Source organism: Centrocercus urophasianus, unplaced genomic scaffold (assembly GCF_019232065.1).
Source record: "Centrocercus urophasianus isolate 14NV4802_14NV808 unplaced genomic scaffold, USGS_Curo_1.0 seq_12, whole genome shotgun sequence".
Classification (NCBI taxonomy): Eukaryota; Metazoa; Chordata; class Aves; order Galliformes; family Phasianidae; genus Centrocercus; species Centrocercus urophasianus.
This window is the reverse complement of record NW_024884364.1, coordinates 43,615,953-43,631,204: the sequence shown is the minus strand read 5'-3', so window position 1 is coordinate 43,631,204 and position 15,252 is coordinate 43,615,953. Positions and strand designations below refer to the sequence as shown.

The following is a 15,252-nucleotide window of genomic DNA, read 5'->3' as shown; positions in this document are numbered from 1 at the left end:
TGCCATTAACTTTTACGCTTGTTTCTCAGCTGTGTGTTCAAACAGAGCAACTGTTACGAATGCCAGATCAATTGCTGTGGCAGGGACACCTGACCCCTGCCCTGTCAGACACACCTTTATCAAAACGCAATGTTCCCAAACACACTTCACGTTCTCCAAGCCACGTCTCAGAGAACATGAGCTCTGTCAGAGCACAGCAGCTTAATCTGCATGATGCTGGATGCCGGGCACAAGGTCACCTCCGCACACCAGAGCTGTACAGCCCTGTCTCGGCGGCACCTCTGCCGCCTGCTGCTCTTCTGTCTGGCTGCTCACAGGACGTGAGTGGCTCAGTTCAGGCCCAGCTCCCCAGCAGCTGCTGAAGGAGCCCAAGGTCATCCCGCAGGGCCAGGAGAGCAGTACAGGGCAGCTCCCACCGCCCACCATGGTGAGAGCCCAGCAGTGCTGTCTCATACTGCTCACACCAGATCCTTGCTTTTTGTTGCTGGTAGGTTTTCAGTAGTTCACCTAATGATAACAGTTCTCAGGTGTCTGGAGCTTGTGCCCACAGAAACAGCTGATAGCATAAATCTTACTGAGTTGATGGTATAAATCTTATTGACCTGTTGGGCTCTGGGTGCTCACCTCTTTAGTTAAGAGTCACAGAATCATAGAATCCTTAGAGTTGGAAGGAACCTTTAAAGGCCATCTACATCAGGCTGCCCAGGGCCTGATCCAGCCTCGCCTTGAAAGTCTCCAGGGACAGGGCATCAACCACATCTATGGGCAACCAGAGATGCCTCACCCCCTCTCTGCTAAACATTTTTTCCTTACATCTAAAGACGTTTCACTTATGATTGCTTTGCAATTTCTTCTAAGTCACTGCAGTGAAGTGCATTTGGGACTAGATTCACACAAGAAGCCCCACTGCCCTTCTCTCTGCGCAGGGAACCACTTTAAAAGAAACACAACACCGTGCATGCCCCCCACCCTCAGCACACACACCTGAAGCAGGAGCACCGAGCAGAACGCACGGCGCTGCGCAGGCTGCACGAGCCAAGGCACGGGGAGCCGGTGACAGCTTCTCCCCAGCAGCGCCGACACCTGCACTCAGCGCTCAGAACGCGGGCAGCCCGGCTGCCGTTAGTGCTGCCGCAACCCGGGAAGGGCGGACAGCCGCCTCCACCCGCTCGCCCCGACCCAGGCGCCGAACCCCAGCCGCTACACCGGCGACGCTGCCCTCACCTGGTGGCAGAGGATGGTCCGCTGTACCAGGCGGGCGTAGCCGTCCAGGCGCACTCCCGAATTACTGCGGCTCCTCATCGCCTCGTCTCACCGCCCGGCCGCCATGGGCGCGCCGGCAGCGGGAGATGGCGGCGGCCGTTTCTCTGCGTGCGCGGCGGGCGGCGCGCCAGCCCTCCCAGCCCGCGGCCCTTCCCCCTGCCGGCGGCCGGGCGGGGCCCTACGCCGCTTCCCCTAAGCGCCCGCGGCCCTACGCCGATACCCGGCGGAACCGAGCGGTCTCGGCTGCACGGCGGCGGCTGGGCGGGGCGGGGCAGGGAGCAGTGCCACTTTTCTCCCAGATAAAGGGTTGCTATGGCTACGCTGCTGGCAGGGCACAAAAGTCCGAGTACCGAAGGGATATGTATTCTGTAGAGCATAACACAGCTTGGAGTTGCAAAGCTTTCTATGAAGTACCAGGAACTGGAAGCGGAACAACCACAGAGTTGTATAAAGCACAGTATGACTACTTATTTAATGACTTTTTTTTGTGTGTGTGTGTTTGTATTTGTGACCTAAGAAGGCGGTTAAGCTAACCCAAATTTGCTTAGGCAGCTGCTCGGTCCCCACGCCCCCTGGTGTGCAAATGGTTTTTCAACGCCTTTATTGATGGTATTCACTGGGCTGCACCAACAGGCTGCCGGGAGTGTGAAACTTTACTACAGTATGTGTATGGCCAAGTAAGGTGAAATTCCCATGCCTAGGAATAAATCAAATAAGAATGATTAAAATAATCCTAGTATAAGTTGAGATGCAAAAATAGAAACAAACGAAGAGTCCAAGCTGTAACTGTAGAATATACTTTTTAGTACAGAATTGCTGAAGCCGAATTCAGCCATGCCCCGGAGGAGGCTCAGGGGAGACCTTATCACTCTCTACAAATGCCTGAAAGGAGGTTGTGGTGAGGTGGCGGTTGGCCTCTTCTCCCAGGTAACAGCAACAGGACAAGAGGGAATGGACTCAAATTGTGCCAGGGGCAGTTCAGGTTGGATATTAATACAGATTTCTTCTTGGAGTGGTGAGGCAGTGGCACAGGCTGCCCAGGGAGGTGGTAGAGTCACCATCCCTGGAGGTGTTCAAGAACTGTGTCGATGTGGCACTGAGGGACGTGGTCAATGGGTATAATGGGGACAGGTTGATGGTTGGACCTGATCTTAGAGGTCTTTTCCCACCTTAATGATTCTATGATTCTTTTACTCATGGCATTCTTATGGAAGAGTTTCAGCAGACTGGAGGAACAAGCACTGACTGGGCAGACTTATATCCGACCGCTTATATCAGACTCATATCTCTGCAAAAGACAGATCTGCTTGAGCTATGAAAGGTGAAAAATGATATGGACACAAAAAAGCAAGGGCCATGCCAGCACTTTCTTCATGAGGTGACATACTCCGGCTCACATCATTTCAAGAACTGTAACACAATCCAGTAAAAGGACACATTTAGCTAAAAGACAAAATTTATGTATTTTGTGTTTACTTGCTGTAAATTTATTGGTTTTTTTTTACAGTTGAAAATATAAATACACAAACATTAAATAAATTTACAAGAAACAGTGCAAAGGCAATTCGCCAACAGTTAAAGCATTCACATAAAAGCACTCTAGCTACTAGCATTCCAGTACTTTCTTTTATTAACATGCAGTTAAAACCTTGTGGATAAACACAACAAATGCTTTGAATTCTCACTTTAAAGGCATATTCTGCACAGTCTCAGGCATAGGTGACCAAAAGAATCCAGGCACTGCATTTAGAACCTCATGAGTGTTTAGTAATTTGGTTCAACAACTGCACCAGAGCCCCAGAAATGTGTTCCACCGATGTACTTTGTTGAGAAGTGTTTCCAGAGATCCTTACTGAGTCCTCTGGGAAAGCAGAACTCTTTCTCCCACCCAGTGTGCACCTGCCTCAGAAAGCCCCTTTCCAAGGGTTGGCACTCTGCAGTGCGGCACTGGCGTTTGCTCTGGCACTATCCAACCTTTCCACAAGAACCCACGGAGCAAAAGAAAGTCACAACTGCACACTTGTCTAAGAAGTAGGCACAACCTCTGCTCACACTGTTCAGAAATCTTCACAGTGTTGTATGGGCTCTATTTTCTTCTGACTGTTGCGTATGAGGAGCCAAAAATCCACCTTTTTCAGAGAAATATCACAGAGGAAATTAGATGATGATTCAGGAAGTAACTGAGGTGGGGCCTCAGAATTTGGTTTGCCAAAGAAGGACCAAAATGCGAGCAGAAATAGATTGTAACTGCTCAAGAGCTGCCCCTTAAAAATAGCCACACAACAAAACAAACAATTTACTAGGCTACTAAATATAACAGCATTATTTTCTGTATTCTTTTTATTCAAAAAAAGTAACACTTTTTTTTTTCTTTTTAAAATCACTGTAGATGAGAAATGGCAGTGTGTTTAATACTTGGAACTCAAGATAAAATATTGAACCTGGTGAAATCAATGGCAAAAGCTCCCACCAACTTAGTCCAGCTACTAAGATAACTTAGCTACATTTAATAACTTACAGGTGACTTTATTCATCACTCCCTCATTCTTAGTGCTCTACTTTGATGACACCCAGTTTCTCTACCTCTCTGTGTTGCAGTGAAAGAGGACACTAAGGATTAAAAAATAATGGTGTTCACATATACAGTTCTGTCTCTGGCAGACCACAGTAAGTGGTTTCACTAACTGAACACATTAACTTCTGTATCATTCTGTTAATTATTTCAATTAAAGACAAATGCGAAGTACAATAAAAGTTAAAACAAAATATCAATTATTTTTCTATACAAAAGAATATTTAAATTTATATTACAAGAAATAAATATAAAACTACCACTAAGATATTTAAAGGCTGGCATTCTCCTCCTTATGTACAGCACTAACCTGCAACTCTAACATACAAAAAGTTGAAGACAGTATAGCTAACATTTTTAAAGTTAACACACAAGTTGTAATTTCCTACATTTATACAATACTACTATGCATTATATCCAGATACTTAATTGTACTAAAAAAAAAATAAAACTTTAAGCGTAAAAATCCTCAAATATCTCTAATGAAGAATCAAAATAGAAACGTGCCAGCTGTAATTCGACATCCGAAATACCTTGTCAGAACAGGAGCTTCCTCCCCATTTTTTTTTCCAATTAATAATTGTCGTTGTGAAGCCATTACATGGCTGCCTGGAAGTTTCAAGACAATATATTAAATAAAATCAGTCTTTGGTCTTCTCACATTATGTAAAACTGTTGAAGTAAATCTCTACTTCATACTGTAAAACAGTGTTCCGTTCAAAAGGAAATCACATTTTCTCAGCAGAAGGTAAGCTTCCCCTGTTTGAAGTCCTTCTAAGTGAGATACGGCTATTTGGGCTGCCAGTGTCATCCTTTTCTTGAAATACAAGTTGTTTGCCTGAAAAGTCCTGAAGACACACATCACCATTCTGCACGCTGAAAGAAACACCATTCTTCTCACCGGAAAGATGGCCTGTAGAAACAAAAAGTTGTCCCTTCTCAGAGAAGGTCAGAATCAGAAGATACAGTACTTTTCCAGTGAGTATAGGGAGCTCACGGTATCTCATTTTATCTCTGCAATAATTTCAAGATGAGGATTTCTCTGTACGCATTCTGTATATATTTACTCTACGCGAGACAAGTAAAAGATCTGAGAGACCTTAATATATTGTACACACAAAAAGATTTCACATTTTCAACCAGGAAGGTCACAATTCTAAGAATGTAGACTAAGATTGGAATCAGTGTCACTAGGTAAGATGCAAAATACTTCTAACTCCAGTTTTGCATTAACTATAGTTAAGTTCAAGTTTCTCAGTTTTGCCATGGATATGAAATAAACTTGGAATAAACATGGCAGGTTTTGTGTTTTTTTTTCCTCTTTAAAATGCATGTAACTTGCAGTATTTATTTCTGGAGAACAATCAGAATGTGGCCTTGGTCCAAATACTTTTGCAAGCCATATTTAGATTGAAAAATCTTAAACATTTCTGTGTCCCTACAGTGAACATATGTAATACCACTCCCAAATGAAGCCTCTTAATGGAGTGGAACACCAGCTCCACAAATGCTCAATTCACTGGATAGAATTTCCTATATCTATACACCATACTCTAGATATTTTTTCTTAGAAGTAGGATTCTTTATTATAAATATTTGCACAAATGCTTTCAGTTGGTCTTTCTTCTTTTTCTTTTTCCTTTTTCTGTTCTTTTTCCTTCTCAGAGAGTAGGTAAGTTTAAGAGATGTGCCACTATCCTGATATCACATCTATCATGAGATGGAATAAAATATCAAGATGGGAAAACCCAAACTGGAACTAGTATTTCTTCTGGGAAAGAAACATGAAAATTGAGTTCACAAACACAAATGCAATACATTTAAATTAATCTGTTTTAAATAACATAATTAATCAAAACACACATTTAATAGTGTTATTGGTGTTACTGTTTGTATCACTTCACAAGCCAACATGGCCATGACTGGCTACTGTTAAATTTACTGAGAAGACAACAGTCTGTGCAGAATCTAATTTCCATTTATGGTTTTGGGAAGAGAAAAACACTGGTGAGAAACATCAAGGCAGTGCAAGATGAGTTGACTACAGGAACCAAAAATCTGATCTTCCCTGGTACATCTGACAAGAAAGGCGCTTACAGCAGCTTTTGGTAAATAACAGGCTTACTAATGAATATTACCTACTATCTGATATGTAAATCAACAGACCCCACTAAGTATAATAGGGATATTTTAAACCTTTGTGTACCATCTCCTAAACCAGATGTGATATTATTTGTGAGGAAATCTGAAATATTTTGACCTTATATTATTATTGAACCTATATTATATTATTGTTATTAATATGAATAATCATTCCTAGAATCATGGAATAGCTTGTGTTGGAACGGGCCCAGAGATCAAGTTCCAATCCCCCTGCCACACACAGAGCCACCAATCTCCAGATCTGATGGTACTAGAGCAGGTTGCCCAGGGCTGCATCCAACAAGGTCTTGAACACCTCCAGGAACGGGGCATCGACAGCCTCTCTGGGCAGCCTATTCCAGCACCTCACCACTCTCTCTGTAAAGAACTTGCCCCTGACATCCAAAAATTGGTCAGCAATTTACTATGTTAGCAGGAAAGAGCATAGCATTGCAATGATACATACCATTCCCATTTGCATGCACTGAATAATCATTATTCATTAGCACTGTTGTAGAATTAGTGGAGTTACTGTTTGACTGCAAGGAATTGGAAGAACTGGATACCCCTTGGTTTACAGTCTGCTTCTTTAAACCATTAGTAGCAGTTCTGCTCCAGTCTACAACAGATAGTAGAGAAAATTGTGCAACTCATAGAAGCGTTAATGTAGTTTTCTAAACAGAACAATATTCTGCAAAGAATATCATAACTCTTGATGTTTACAATTATTTGCATCTAGTTTGGTTTTGTTTCTGTTTAATCCCTTCTTAAAGCAACAGGCTGTCTTAGTGTTATGACTGTGTACCAGATTAGAATTTTCCAGCAACTAAAGAAATGACTGAAAAGCATACAGCTTTATGAGAAATCAAGTACTGAATAACAAAATAATCAAACCTATTTCTACTTTTTTTTTTCTTTTTGTTTAAAGTTTTCTTTATCTTGTGTTTTTTCTGAAGTTGCTGGCAAAACTACAATTGACTCAAACTGGAGCAAATCTTAAAACTTCTGATCGTGATTAGACGAACTTCTAATCTAATCACGATCAGAAGTCTTCTTCAAAGACATGCCCATAAACTGCACCAGAAGAGACCAGCTGCAGTTAACAACTTAATGCAAGAACTGCATTAACTGCTGTCTTTAAAGAGTATAATTTCAAAGGTTTATTGTACTTTGAGAAATAAATCATGTCTGCAACTAGAACAAAATAGTTCATTGAATTTAAGAAAAAAGCGTATTATTAAATGCTAGGAATTCTTTGGAAGAAGGAAGAAAAGAAAGAACAACAAAAACATTTTCATGCTTACCAGAGTTTTCAGCTAGCCTGAATTTTCCACAACACAGATATCTTCTCCACTGCTTACGGACATTCTCCTTTGTTACACAATAGAAGATGAAAATGAAGAACCCTGCAAAACAATGACATCTGTGATAAACAACATTTTGTTGTCTTTCATTTCTTTTTAGTTTCTAACCAAAAGTTTTCTTTAATGAAAAAGTTAGCAATTCTGAACACTGAGAAGTACTATTCTACTGAACATAGATGGAAAGAATCATGTATACACAAATGCAAGAACAAACCAAGTCCACAAAGTGAATAAAGTTTCTCCTTTCAAATATGAAGGGAAAAGTTCTGTGCATCCTGAAGATTACTTTGCAACTTTGGAAAACAATTCAAAGCAATGTCAAACAGAAAGTGTGATGTGACACTGGGAGGGTATGCAGTTCTCATTACCTGGTATGACACTGCTCCATCTGTTAACCACAATCAAACCAGTAATGCTTATAGATTTATTACTTGGAATGCCAACTCCTGGAGCATTATTACTGACTTTCCAAAAGTTAAAGGAACTATTAATAGATCACAAAATCATTCATATGTCATTTAGAGTATTTGTACAAAGAAAACATCGCATACCTAAAATATTAGATAAATGGTTTCCCCTTCACAACGACTTTAAAACCTAATATTTTCTATAAGGGATGGGCTCATCCCTGTCTCTTGTCAGCATCATGACAGACTTTACCACTTTACATTCACTTCTAATGACACACTGTGGAACAACAAATCTCCCTGCTTATAAGAACCCCTCCCCTGTTTTAAGAAAGGAACTTGGTCTTTGCATGATTTTTCAGCTGCAGCGTGTCCCTAAGAACATAAGTGTTAAGCTTATAATGAATGAAAAAGAACATGAAAGAGAATTAACTGCTGAGACTAGCACAGAGTTTCACGTATGTTATGTTCATGCTGTTTCTAAAGACAGTTAAGCATGTAAAATCTCACTAGGAGAAATTACATCTTTGGTAGCTTAAATATCTTATCTTTGGCTTTCAGAATGAATATTTGAATATAAAGACACGATTCTATACTGAGATGGTTCTATACCACTTCTGAATACAGTTCTGAAACACTGGTATATATTTACCAAATTGTGGTACTCAAAAATGAACATACTGATGAGAGCAGCGAGAAACGCAATCTGGCTATAATGGAAAAAATAGCGATAAAAAATGATTGCTAAAATACTGACAGAAGGAGATTTCTGCTAGCTTGAGAACTACTAAATCGGGCATGTGAACCAGCAGCACCTCTGAGAACTGCAGCCAGTCTCTCTGAAGTGCAGTTGGCAACCTAAGAACCAGAGACATCTTGACGATACTAAAAATAAGGGCAAAACCAAGGAACTATAATTGCAACTTTTCCACAAAGGTGAAAAATACTCTGAAACAAAGGGGAAACTCTCTGAAAAGACTGAAATCAGTAACTGCTGTTGTCTGCATTAGCCAAGTGTACATATAAGTGGTCTGGGAAAAGAAAAATTGTGCCTGAAAAAATAGGAAACATCATGGTCTATTGGTTACTCACATGAAAAACAGAAATTACAAGTATCTATTAGCTGCTCCAAGTGTCGAGTTCTACATCCTCTTATGTCTTGACTAAAGATCTATGTGATTAAAAATGACTTGTTCTCCATCCGAAACTGAACTTCTCTGGGTGTATGTATGTACGTATATATATGCATGCATACATAAACATACACACATTTGCTATTTTGCTAGTGACAGTTTTGCAGTAACCTATAGTGGAGATCTTTCTCAATACACTTGCTGGTGCTATCAAAAATACATATATTGTAGCAGCCCTTACAAATGGTGGAGTGAACATTTGAGTGCTGCTCTGAATGTAATATTTCCTATTTTATCATGTTGGCCCATAACATCAGAGGCAGATGTCGGTGCTACGGCAGTAGAAGTTGAACTTTCCTGCCAATATCCCATTATATTTTGTTGCTGTGTGACAGATGGCAGCAGAGGGGCACTCTGACACAATGGCGTATGGAAGCGTTGATGAAGCAGAGGTGTGTCACTGAATTCCTCCATGCAGAAAAAATGACTGACTGACATTCATCGTTATTTGCTGAATGTTTATAGAGACCAAACAATGGCTGTCAGCACAGTGAAGTGGTGGGTGGTGCCTTTCAGCAGCAGTAACAGCAACATGAAAGACAAGCCACATTCCATTACTCTTGTTCATCACTGACAAAAGTGCATAGTGGTGACTACATAGATACATGACATTGTTATGTATACATGACTACGTTGCAAAACAGTTTTGCAGGTGAGAATTTTCTCTACTGAATTCTCTGTTCTATTTATTGTGCTCTTTGTTTCCGTGGAAATGAGAGGAGAGGCATTACTTTTGGACTGACCTACTTGTATATACACATACACACACCTTTCTGGTAATACTTCTGTAATAGCTTGATATATATTTGTTTTATTAATCATAAATAAGTACACTTGCTAGTACCCTGTATTAAAGTAAACAACTGTTTGAAATAATGCCTCTGGTTCCTTACGTACTATGGAATCTTGCAAACCTACTGTCATGATTTCTATTCTATGGCCAGAAAACCATTTAGGTTGTGACACACCAAGTAGAGAAGTAGTATTCACAGAGCTATAAATTGAATTTCTTTAGTCTCCCTGGGAAATTATTCCACCAGTAATCTAAAATACATTGAAAGAGAAATTTGGATTACTCAAAATACTATAGGGAAATTTAGGTACACTCAGATAACAGCATGCAGCTACAGTACCTCATATTTATACAAAAGTTTTTGAAGCCTCTGAAATCTGCTTTTGGATATGTCCAGTAGTATCCTAGCATCTGCAGAGCTGCATGCCTTCATATCTATGAAGCTATAAGCTATGCTTATGAGGAGATATTTTAGATACCACAGCCTTGCCTGTCTTAATGGCCCTTTGATGAATGTTACACCTCACCTTCATGCTTTAGTTGTAAGTTGGGAAATGATACCATTTTCACTACATCAATTGTATTATTTTTTTGAACACTTACAATAACTGAGTATTTACAGTTAATCTCTTGACATCCCGTCACTTTCCATGGTATCTGGTTTGCATGTATTTATATTTATATTTATATATAATATGGATATAAATATACTATACATGTAATTAGTTGACAGCCTTTCTATATCTTACTGTAACACAAAATTACAGTAAAGCAGCATAATATCTAATTTAATTGTTAAAGAACTTACCAAATTACAATTTTGTTTCTGAATTATGAAAGTGCCATTTTGAAATCTTTCAAATGTTTTATTCATTGTAGTGGTGGCAGTAAGATGACACATAAAAGCATAAACTTACCTTGCAAAGTGTTAAAGATGGTAAAGAGGTAAGTAAAAACCTCATTTACTGTGAAGAAAGCAAATCCCCAAGTAATTCCCAACAAAAATGTGAGGCCAGCAACACTCCGAAGGTCTTGAATACTTGTTTTTCTCTGAGCACCAAGTTGTTTTTTCTTTTTTATGCGACACAGCTGGATCAGCACAACAATGAACATGCTGATATTGATCAGGAATATCACACAGAAGTATCCCACAGCAGTAATATAGAAGACAATTCTATTTTTAATCCAGCAGCTAAAACACAAAGATAAAGTCTGTCAACCATCAACAGAAAAAAAAAAAAATTGAAATAAATACAAGTTTATCTTGTTTTAATTACAAGTCATTTTTGCTTCATTAGTAAAAAGTTGTGAGGTTTTTTTTTGTTTGTTTTACCAAAAGCAAAGTGCATTCATGTAGGCAGATACCACAAAGCACCCAACATACTATGGAGCTATACTATTGCAAAGCTCTCTCCCTGCTTCCTTCCCTCCCCAACCTTTAAAGAAAAGCAGTTTAGTAGGACCCACCCCTTCCCCTCCCCCTAAAAAAAGAAAGCAAGCACCTCCTTTTATTTAACTTACAATTCATCAGGTCTGGTTTTTGAAACTCTCCCAGTGGATATAAGTCCATAATTATCTGGTGATACTGCCAACACAATAGCCACAACTACTGCTGGTAACCCTAAAAGATTAGACCAAATACATAAGTGAAAATCTTGACAAATACAATATTATAACTTGAAACTAAACGGGGCATTCAAGCTGTGCTCAAGAACACAACTTGGAATGAAACCAGAGATCCTCTCTGCAGCTAGCTCTAGATTTTCTCACTTAGGCAACAAATACTGTCACACGTCAAACTGATTTAAAGCATTTAATAAAGCATACTCAAATTTTATTTCTCATTTCAATTTGAAGAAAACAATTCTGTTGATTTTAGTGCCTTTACTAATGTTTAACTCAAGTGGCCAAAGATGATAACAAGGGCCCGAATCTCTTCATCCTTGAACCAATTACATTTGCCTTGCCACTTTTTGCTAGTAACAGTGCTACCCCAGAAATGCAATGTATATATTCAATTCCATTTATTTTGAAAACAGAACTGATGCCATCTGTCTAGCTAATGGAAATAAGCCATTTTGAAGGGGGCAGACTCTTTACCAAGATCTATTGCGACAGGACAAGGGGAAATCGTTTCAAAATATAAGGGGGAAAATTTAAACTGGATATAAAGGTTTTTTTTGTTTTTTTTTTGTTTTTAATGATAAGGGTGGATGGTAGTTGTCCTATCCCTGGAGACATTCAGGATCAGGCTGGAAGGTGGCTCTGAGCGCCCTGATCACGCTGTAGGCGCCCCCATTCATTGCAGGTGGGTTGAAAGAGATGACCTTTAAAGATCCCTTCTAACTCAAATCATTCTGTGATTCAAATTTGGCTCTGTTATATTTGCAAAAGGAAAATCCATTATTCACTTACATTGCAACAGCCGCAGTTTTCCACATTGCAAGCTGAGAATGCCAGTTGGAATTCATACAGTTAGATTTACTGATAATGAATACTTTGTAGTTGACAGTAGTAATACATAGCAACTATTTTTCTTTCATTTCCAAACTGTATCACCTTTGCAGAAATATTTGGTAAGTTGATACATACATCTAGAATCCAAAAAGTAAAACCAATACGTACCCCAACCAACAATGCAAAACTTAAGAATGTATTTCCGTACGTAGGTATTAAAGACTTTCACAAGTGCAAGATACATGTGGAAAGCTTCTAGGCCCATCCAGGTAAAGGAAACCAACAGAAAATAGTGAAGAAATACAGCAACTGAAATGCATAGGCCTGGTGTGTTATACAATGCAATCCATGAGTCAAGGAGGAAAACCAGGTTGAGTAGAAGTAGTGCAGCACACAGCTGGATTAATATTTTGGACGGATAGTCTCTCCGGATTTTCCTAAAAAGCAAATTAGTGAGATGACAATTGTCAATTGTTCTTGTATCCATGACTTATCTTCTCTCTGGTATTCTTTAGTTCATACGTGTCAAGAAAAAAAATGTGTTTATATATTTTGATTTATATGTAATGATTCTTACATTGAATTTACACATGGGACAGAATGTTTTAACTCGTATGTTAGGTGGCTTCTTGCTACATTACTTTCAAAATGCAAAATGAGTGTTCCTTAGTGCTAACCTAGATTATGCTTTTGACTAGGCTTCTAAAACCTTGATAGAGCCAAGTATTTATTATTGATGGGATAATGAGAGAGTAAACGGGTGCCAAATAAATTCTAGGAGGATTTCCAAAACACACTGTGGAGGACTTCACAGTTAAACCTCAAACATCTTAACAAAATGTTCCAACAACGACGAATTTGTGCATTATTAACAGAAAGAGCACCCATAACTACTGAAAGAGACTTTGCTGTGAAGACTACAGACAATTGTAATTGAAGAATAATGGGAGCTGAGTTGAATAGATACTTACTCAAAAGCTATGTAAGTCACAAGAGTAATAGAAAGAAAAATTGCAGACAGGCCACAGCCTATATAGGATATAAAAGTCAGTACCAATTCTTGAGTAGGACTTAGAGGAGTATTTCCATACAAATTCTAAAAGGAAAAGAGAAGTTGATTTCAGAGAACAAACTTATGAAATGGAAAAACACATACAAACAAAACAAAACAAAACAAAACCACCTTAAAATGCACAAAACAAACAAAAAAAGCAAACCATTTTCTTCATAGATCTTGCAAAAGGTTTGCTGGAACACAGAAATGTCAATACAACTGTGGAAGTCTAATTAAAATAATTTTAAATTGGATTTATCCTAACTTCTTTTTTTTTTTTTTGTACAGAATATACAATGGCCTAAATGTATGAGCTGCAGTTTAATAAACACTTAAGCAATTTTTACTTTAATGGAACTCATGGCCTCCATTCAACAAGCAGCTTAAGGACATCACTGATTTTATGGCTCTTTGCACTAAGCAAGAAGTGAACAGAACTGAATTCGTATTTAATAAGTTGTATGTATTTTCTAAATCCTCATTTGCTGAATATGAGGCATGTTCTAACATTTTCTTGAATCAAGATATATAATTTTTGAAATACCTACCATCAAAACTGCAAAGCTTGTGAGGTGGTTGCATGAACAAACTGTTTCATTTACTCTACTTTCTTTAACAATGCAACCTTCATATGACCAGCCACCATGTCCACCTGTTAAAGAAAACAGCCTTGTAATTGATTAAAGCATACCTTTCTACTATTAATATCAGTTAGCATAACTGAAGCAACATGATATCTTGGGTGATATCAAGTACTTACCATTTTTATTGAAGTCCCAAAAAACACATCTAACTGTTGAATTATCCTGTTTTGGGAAGTAAAAATAAAAATTATAATTAAAACAAAAGATGTTTTACTTAACTGTAATTAATGATCAAGAAATTTGAATTATGTACAAAATACAGGGAAGAATAAATACTGCATACATTAAGTATACCTGTATTACATGAATACTACATAAACTTAAAAGCATAGAAGAGATTAATATCACAGTATGCAGGCCCAAGTGCAAAACTCTGCACTTTGCCGTTTTGAACCTCATCAGGTTCACCCGGGCCCACCTTTCAAGCCTGCTGAGGTCCCTCTGAATGGCATCCCTTTCTTCCACTGTGTCAACTGCACCACTCAGCTTGGTGTCATCAGCAAACTTGCTGAGGGTGCACTCAATGCCATCATCGATGTCATTAATAAAGATGTTAAAGAGCACCGGTCCCAAGACAGACCCCTGGGGGACACCGCTTGTTACTGGCCTCCACCTGGACACAGAGCCATTGATGACCAACCTCTGTCTGCAGCCTTTCAAACAATTTCTTATCCAACAAGTGGTCCACCCATCTCCAAATTGAAGGGATGTGAATTTAATAAGGATGTGGTGGGGGGAGCATGTCAAAGACCTTGCTCAAGTCCAGGTAAATGACATCGGTCGCCTTTCCCTTGTCCACCGATGCCGTTGCTTCATCATAGAAGGCTATCAGATTGGTTAAGCATGGCCTTCCCCAGCCAGCTGTGCTGGCTGTCTCAGATCACTCATTCCTCATTCCACTCATTCATGCTCATTCCTCATGTGATCAAGCATGTCATCCAGGAGGATCTGTTCCATGATCTTCCAAGGCACACAGCTGAGACTCACCAGCTGTAGTTCCCCAGGTCCTCCTTGCTCCCTTTCTTGTAAATGGGAATGACATAACCCTTCCTCCAGTCATCCAGGACTTCACCTGACAGCCACAACTTTTCAAGTAGGATGGAGAGTGGCTCGGAAACCACCTCAACCAGCTCCTTCAGAACCCCAGGATGCACACCATCTGGTCCCATACACTTGTACACATTCAGTCTCATGAGGCCATCTTGGACCTGCTCTGTCCTCACAGTGGGGGTGAGTTTACCGCCTGGTCCTCACCTACTGGTTTAGGGATGCAGGGCTCAGGGATGTGAAAAATACTGGAATCCTGGCTGCCAATGAAGACCAAGGCAAAGAACTCATTCAGTACCTCAGCCTTTTCTTCATC

General features: G+C 39.5%; 2 protein-coding genes across 6 annotated transcripts in view; both read right to left on the bottom strand.

Moving 5' to 3' along the window:
* The window catches only part of PHKA2 (phosphorylase kinase regulatory subunit alpha 2), a 41,017-nt gene extending 39,652 nt beyond the window's left edge, over positions 1-1,365 (bottom strand). For all 4 annotated transcript variants that reach the window (XM_042809479.1, XM_042809480.1, XM_042809481.1 and 1 more), the window contains exon 1: positions 1,225-1,365. In XM_042809479.1, the coding sequence (XP_042665413.1) occupies positions 1,225-1,302 (78 nt within the window). In that variant the 5' untranslated portion in view covers positions 1,303-1,365. The remainder of the gene's footprint in view (positions 1-1,224) is intronic.
* A 1,410-nt stretch (positions 1,366-2,775) lies between these two features.
* The window catches only part of ADGRG2 (adhesion G protein-coupled receptor G2), a 54,239-nt gene continuing 41,762 nt past the window's right edge, over positions 2,776-15,252 (bottom strand). For both annotated transcript variants that reach the window (XM_042810856.1, XM_042810857.1), the window contains exons 20-28: positions 14,006-14,051; positions 13,794-13,897; positions 13,163-13,287; positions 12,360-12,628; positions 11,256-11,355; positions 10,652-10,926; positions 7,282-7,383; positions 6,444-6,596; positions 2,776-4,748 (exon numbers count right to left, since the gene is read on the bottom strand). In XM_042810856.1, coding sequence (XP_042666790.1) covers positions 4,564-4,748; positions 6,444-6,596; positions 7,282-7,383; positions 10,652-10,926; positions 11,256-11,355; positions 12,360-12,628; positions 13,163-13,287; positions 13,794-13,897; positions 14,006-14,051 — 1,359 coding nt within the window. In that variant the 3' untranslated portion in view covers positions 2,776-4,563. The remainder of the gene's footprint in view (positions 4,749-6,443; positions 6,597-7,281; positions 7,384-10,651; positions 10,927-11,255; positions 11,356-12,359; positions 12,629-13,162; positions 13,288-13,793; positions 13,898-14,005; positions 14,052-15,252) is intronic.